Source organism: Procambarus clarkii, chromosome 26 (genome assembly GCF_040958095.1).
Source record: "Procambarus clarkii isolate CNS0578487 chromosome 26, FALCON_Pclarkii_2.0, whole genome shotgun sequence".
NCBI lineage: Eukaryota > Metazoa > Arthropoda > Malacostraca > Decapoda > Cambaridae > Procambarus > Procambarus clarkii.
The window spans coordinates 26856087-26861595 of NC_091175.1; the positions used below are offsets into that span (position 1 = coordinate 26856087).

General features: G+C 40.0%; 1 protein-coding gene across 1 annotated transcript; it reads right to left on the reverse strand.

Annotated features, from left to right (window-relative positions):
* Positions 1–1358: 1358 nt before the first annotated feature.
* On the reverse strand, positions 1359–4481 carry LOC138368860 (uncharacterized). The gene is made up of 2 exons (XM_069331573.1): positions 4431–4481; positions 1359–2372 (listed from the first exon to the last, which is right to left on the reverse strand). The coding sequence occupies exons 1-2, from the start codon at positions 4479–4481 to the stop codon at positions 1359–1361; spliced, it is 1065 nt and encodes a 354-aa protein (XP_069187674.1).
* Positions 4482–5509: the final 1028 nt, after the last annotated feature.

Here is a 5509-nt window from a genome sequence, read left to right on the forward strand (position 1 = left end):
TGTCCTTTTTGTAGTGTCGTCCGCGTACTCTACGTTGAACCTCTTTCTGGATTTCCTCAAAGAAACATGTTTCAGACTTTATAGGCTTCTGGTGTCAGTTGTTCTATTCCTTGTGTAGGATTTGTATTACTTAGAACATTTTCCCATTGAATGTTTGTAAGTTCCCTGTTTATTTTTCCCCATTCTGTCCTTTTCTTATTACAATTTAATTTACTTAATGACCACTCTTGCTTGATCATTGTTTTAGATCTTTTCTGAGTATTGATGGTAGTTTGCAGTTCAATGAGCTTGTGATCTGAGTATGTGGTATCTGATATCACAAGGTCCCTGATTATGTCTTCATTGTTTGCAAAGACCAGATCTATAATATTTTCGTTCCTTGTTAGGTCTGTTATCTGCTGGTTGAGTGAAAATGTGTCACAGAATCTAAGCAGTTCTCTAATCTGTGGTTGGCTATGTCACGATAGATTTCTTGGTATAATATTATTGTTTGTTATTCTCCATCTTATACAGGGCAAGTTGAAGTCTTCTAGGAAGGTAAAATTAGGTCTTCGGTCTGCCAGATTGTCGAGGCTATTTATTTTGTGTGTTCTGTGAATTCCTTAACCATTGCATCTGGTGGTTTGTATAGTAGAATAATAACTAATCGTAGCTACTAATGGTGTTACTGGTAGTTACTGTGGGAAGTAGATGTGACCTTGGGGTACATGGGCTGTGGCATGCACACAAGTCAAGCCCGACCTGAGGCCAGGCTTGACTTGTGATAACTTGGTCCAACAGGCTGTTGCTTGAAGCGGCCGACAGGCCCACATATTCACTACAGCCCGGTTGGTCCGTCACTTCTTGCAAGAACTTTATCTAAATGTTTCTTGAAGATACCCCACCTTTGTTCTCACAATATTTATAATGCTTGTTGTGGACCTCTGATATTGAGATTTTGATATTTGAGACTTTGTGTTCTCTAACTGTGCCTATGGCACCTCTATTCCTCACTGGTGTTATTCTGCATTTCCTTCCGTATCTTTCACTCCAGTATGTTGTTATTCAAATGTGTAAGTCTGGGACTTAAACTTCCAGTATATTCCATGTATATATTATTTGATACCTCTCTCGTCTCCTGTCAAAGAGTACATTTTGAAAGGTTTGAAACGGTTCCAATATATTTAGATGTTTTATCGTCTTCATGCGTGCCGTATATATTCTCAATATTCCCTATAATTCAGAGATCTCTCCTGCTCTGAAAGGGGAAGTGAGTACTGAGCAATACTCAAGACGTTTTCATAATCCATCCTATCATTTTCCTGGCCGCTGCTATATTTGCTCGGTTATTTACAGATCTTTTACATGTTGCTTTCCTTCTATAAGTCCGATTGTATCCTGTACCCTGTATATTGTAAGCTGTAAGCCTGTAAGCTGTAAGCCTGTAAGCCTGTAAGTCTGTAAGCTGTAAGCTGTAAGCCTGTAAGCTGTAAGCTGTAAGCCTGTAAGCCTGTAAGCTGTAAGCTGTAAGCCTGTAAGCCTGTAAGCTGTAAGCTGTAAGCCTGTAAGCTGTAAGCCTGTAAGCCTGTAAGCTGTAAGCCTGTAAGCTGTAAGCTGTAAGCCTGTAAGCTGTAAGCTGTAAGCCTGTAAGCTGTAAGCTGTAAGCCTGTAAGCTGTAAGCTGTAAGCCTGTAAGCTGTAAGCTGTAAGCCTGTAAGCTGTAAGCTGTAAGCTGTAAGCCTGTAAGCCTGTAAGCTGTAAGCCTGTAAGCTGTAAGCCTGTAAGCTGTAAGCTGTAAGCTGTAAGCCTGTAAGCTGTAAGCTGTAAGCCTGTAAGCTGTAAGCTGTAAGCCTGTAAGCTGTAAGCTGTAAGCTGTAAGCCTGTAAGCCTGTAAGCTGTAAGCTGTAAGCCTGTAAGCTGTAAGCTGTAAGCCTGTAAGCCTGTAAGCTGTAAGCTGTAAGCTGTAAGCCTGTAAGCTGTAAGCTGTAAGCTGTAAGCCTGTAAGCCTGTAAGCTGTAAGCCTGTAAGCTGTAAGCTGTAAGCCTGTAAGCCTGTAAGCTGTAAGCTGTAAGCCTGTAAGCTGTAAGCTGTAAGCCTGTAAGCTGTAAGCCTGTAAGCTGTAAGCCTGTAAGCTGTAAGCCTGTAAGCTGTAAGCCTGTAAGCCTGTAAGCTGTAAGCCTGTAAGCCTGTAAGCTGTAAGCTGTAAGCCTGTAAGCTGTAAGCCTGTAAGCCTGTAAGCTGTAAGCCTGTAAGCCTGTAAGCTGTAAGCCTGTAAGCCTGTAAGCCTGTAAGCTGTAAGCTGTAAGCCTGTAAGCTGTAAGCCTGTAAGCTGTAAGCTGTAAGCTGTAAGCTGTAAGCCTGTAAGCTGTAAGCTGTAAGCCTGTAAGCTGTAAGCTGTAAGACTCGTGAGCAGCAGAATATAGACTAAAGACCTCAGCTTCTATTCCGGTCGGAGGTTCTTTTATTATTTTTATGCAAAGGAAATTAGTTATATTGCTGCACTTAGGAAATTATTGAAGGTAATGGCTGGTTCTGTGTTTCTGGGGCAACAAGCTTTCTCAACCCTTAAATCGCCCTAATTTCTCAGCACAATATTGGGCAGTTAGGATGTAATATCTTTAGATGGATATAATACACACAAGTGGACCAGAACTTATAGTGTAGTTTCATGTGTTAGATTACCAGCTAAAGTTTGTAAATGCTCTGCCAGTCTTTTGAATAGCTTTGCCATGTTACCAAACTTTGAGAAATGGTAGAGTGGCAAAAACATTAAAAGAAAAAAGTCCCTTTTAAAAGTAGGAGTATAATAAGTCCTCTGAAGCACAGCTCTGTAAAGGTTTACACTTGTTGGGTGTAATGTTCTCAGCTCTAAGTTTCACCACAAAATATAATTCTTAAATTTTCTATTTTGTTTCTGCAAATAGAGAGTAACTAATAAAAACAAAATAGAATAAAACGTATTCACCTAGTTTTCTTTGCGGGGTTGAGCTTTGCTCTTTCGGCCCGCCTCTCAACTGTCAAATCAACTGTTTACTAACTACTTTTTTTTCCACACCACACACACACATCCTAGGAAGCAGCTCGTGACAGTTGACTCCCAGGTACCTATTTACTGCAAGGTAACAGGGATATCAGGGTGAAAGAAACTTTGCCCATTTGTTTCTGCCTGGTGCGGGAATCGAACCCGCGCAACAGAATTACGAGTCCTGTGCGCTATCCACCAGGCTACAGTCCTTCCTTCCTTGTGTAGAATTTTAAATGAATTAAATTAAGAGTCTGATAAGTTTCTGAAATTTTAATAAGGATTTTCACTTTAATTTCAAGTTTGCTTTTCCTATAGAATTCAATGAAAACAAAATAAAAATAGATAAATAATCACATATACAGAAAATGGCTCAAGATTAATATCTTTAATAAATATATTTCATAGCCAGAAAGCTGTAAAATCAGGTTATTTATTGAGATTTATTGGCAAAGCTCAATTATCTTATATTTTTATAGCAAAAAATTATCTACATTATAGAGAATGTGTTTTCTTTTTCTTTTAAAGGGGGAGATCTTTTACGTTCTTTGGTAAGATCTGACTGCGTTTTGTACGTGGTTTCCGTTTTTATATTTTCATTTTTTCCGTAGCGCAGGAGCTGGAACTTTTCCTCATTAAATACCATATTATTTTCTGTGGCTCGTTGAAAGACCTGATTTACACCAGTTTGGAGGTTTGCTGTGTTGTCTCCTCCCATACAAATCCTAGTGTCATCTGTAAAGGATGATACAGTACTATAGTTTGTGTCCTTGTCTATGTCCGATATGAGGATGAGAAAGACTACTGAAGCATGCACAGTATCATGAGGGACTGAACTCGTCACTACTGATGGTGAAGAGGGGCTAACTTTCACCAAACTTTTTAAGATGACACATGAAGGGCATGTGACAGTCATAGGTTGGTCAGCCTCAGCCACATTGGTCCCCCCTTAAAATATCGATTTTGATTAAGTCTTAGTTCTGGGATTTGTTTTAGCTAGTGTGCTTGAATATGTTTTCATCTTTTTATTGAATTATATTCTTGAGACAGAATAGATAGAGGGAGAAGGTTAGGAGGAGGGGGAAAAGAGAGGGCAGTGAAAGAGAGGGAGGGAGGGGGGGGGGGGAGTGAGACACGCTGAGAATCCTATGATAAGCAGGATTTACGGCAGATGACGTAAGCTGTCGTCTATGGGTTGGCCAACTACTCCTCAATACCATCTCCCTAAATATTGTGCAAGTTAAAATTCAAGCATAAATATGACCTCCAAAACTACTTCTTCAACCTGGATGTGATTCCTCCAACAGATCTTTAACTGGGAATCCTAGTTAGAGACAGGACACCAAGGACATTGATTCAAGAAATCTCCTCATGGTAGTCTCAAAGTAGATTACTTGTGTAGTTAATGATAACCCAACGGACCAACTCACGTGTGATACCAGGTTGACACCGACCTTATCACGTGGATGTGATGCCAACATCAAACTATATATCAGATGTCACCCTATCCCAACAGGATTTTGAACAAGCCATAGACAGTATACCTATGCACTCTGCACCAGGCAGCAGAGATAGCATCACTCCTAAAGAAGGAAATAAGGCAAAGGCAAAAAATTACAGCCCGATAGCACTAACATCGCACATCATAAAAATATTTGACAGAGTGCTAGGAAGCAAGATCACAAAATACATGGAATCACCGCCTCTCCATAACCCCGGACAAATGGCCTTAGATGCTATGGAAGACAAACAAAACGCTGATGTAATTTACAGAGATTTCGCAAAAGCCTTCGACAAATGTGACCATGGAGTTATTGCACACAAAATGAGTGCAAAAGGAATTACCGGCAAAATAAGCAGATGGATCTACAATTTCCTGACTAACAGAACCCAATGTTTAATAGTCAACAAAAAAAATCCGGTCCATCAACCGTGAAGAGCTCAGTCCCCCAGGGTACTGTGCTTGCTCCAGTACTTTTTCTCATCCTCATATCGGACATAGACCAGAACACAATCTATAGCACTGTATCATCTTTTGCAGATGACACTAGGATCTTTATGTGAGTAGAGACAACAAAGAGGACACGGTAAACCTTCAATCAGATGTAAATCAGGTCTTTCAATGGGATACAAAATATAATATGGTATTTAATGAAGATAAGTTCCAGCTCATGCGTTTCGGAAAAAAATATAATATAAAAACGGAAACCACGTACAAAACGCAGTCAAATTATAACATAGAACGAAAAGACAATGTAAAGGATTTGGGTGTACTCATGTCGGAAGACCTTACCTTTAAAGAACACAATAAAGTAGCCGTCACAACTGGAAGAAAAATGACAGGTTGGATAACAAGAACTTTTCACACTAGAGATGCTATACCGATGAGGATACTCTTCAAGACGCTAGGGCTCTCTAGAGTGGCGTACTGCTGCACAATGACAGCCCCTTTCAAAGCTAGAGAAATTGCTGACCTAGAGAGAGTTCAGAGATCCTTTACTGTTGGAAT

Bases quoted from the DNA above. Each gene is read 5' to 3' on its own strand.
- LOC138368860 (XM_069331573.1), bottom strand. From the start codon at position 4,481: ATGTTGGCATCACATCCACGTGATAAGGTCGGTGTCAACCTGGTATCA. The intron at 2,373-4,430 runs GTGAGTTGGTCC...CGAGTCTTACAG, and splicing joins GTGTCAACCTGGTATCACAC to CTTACAGCTTACAGGCTTAC.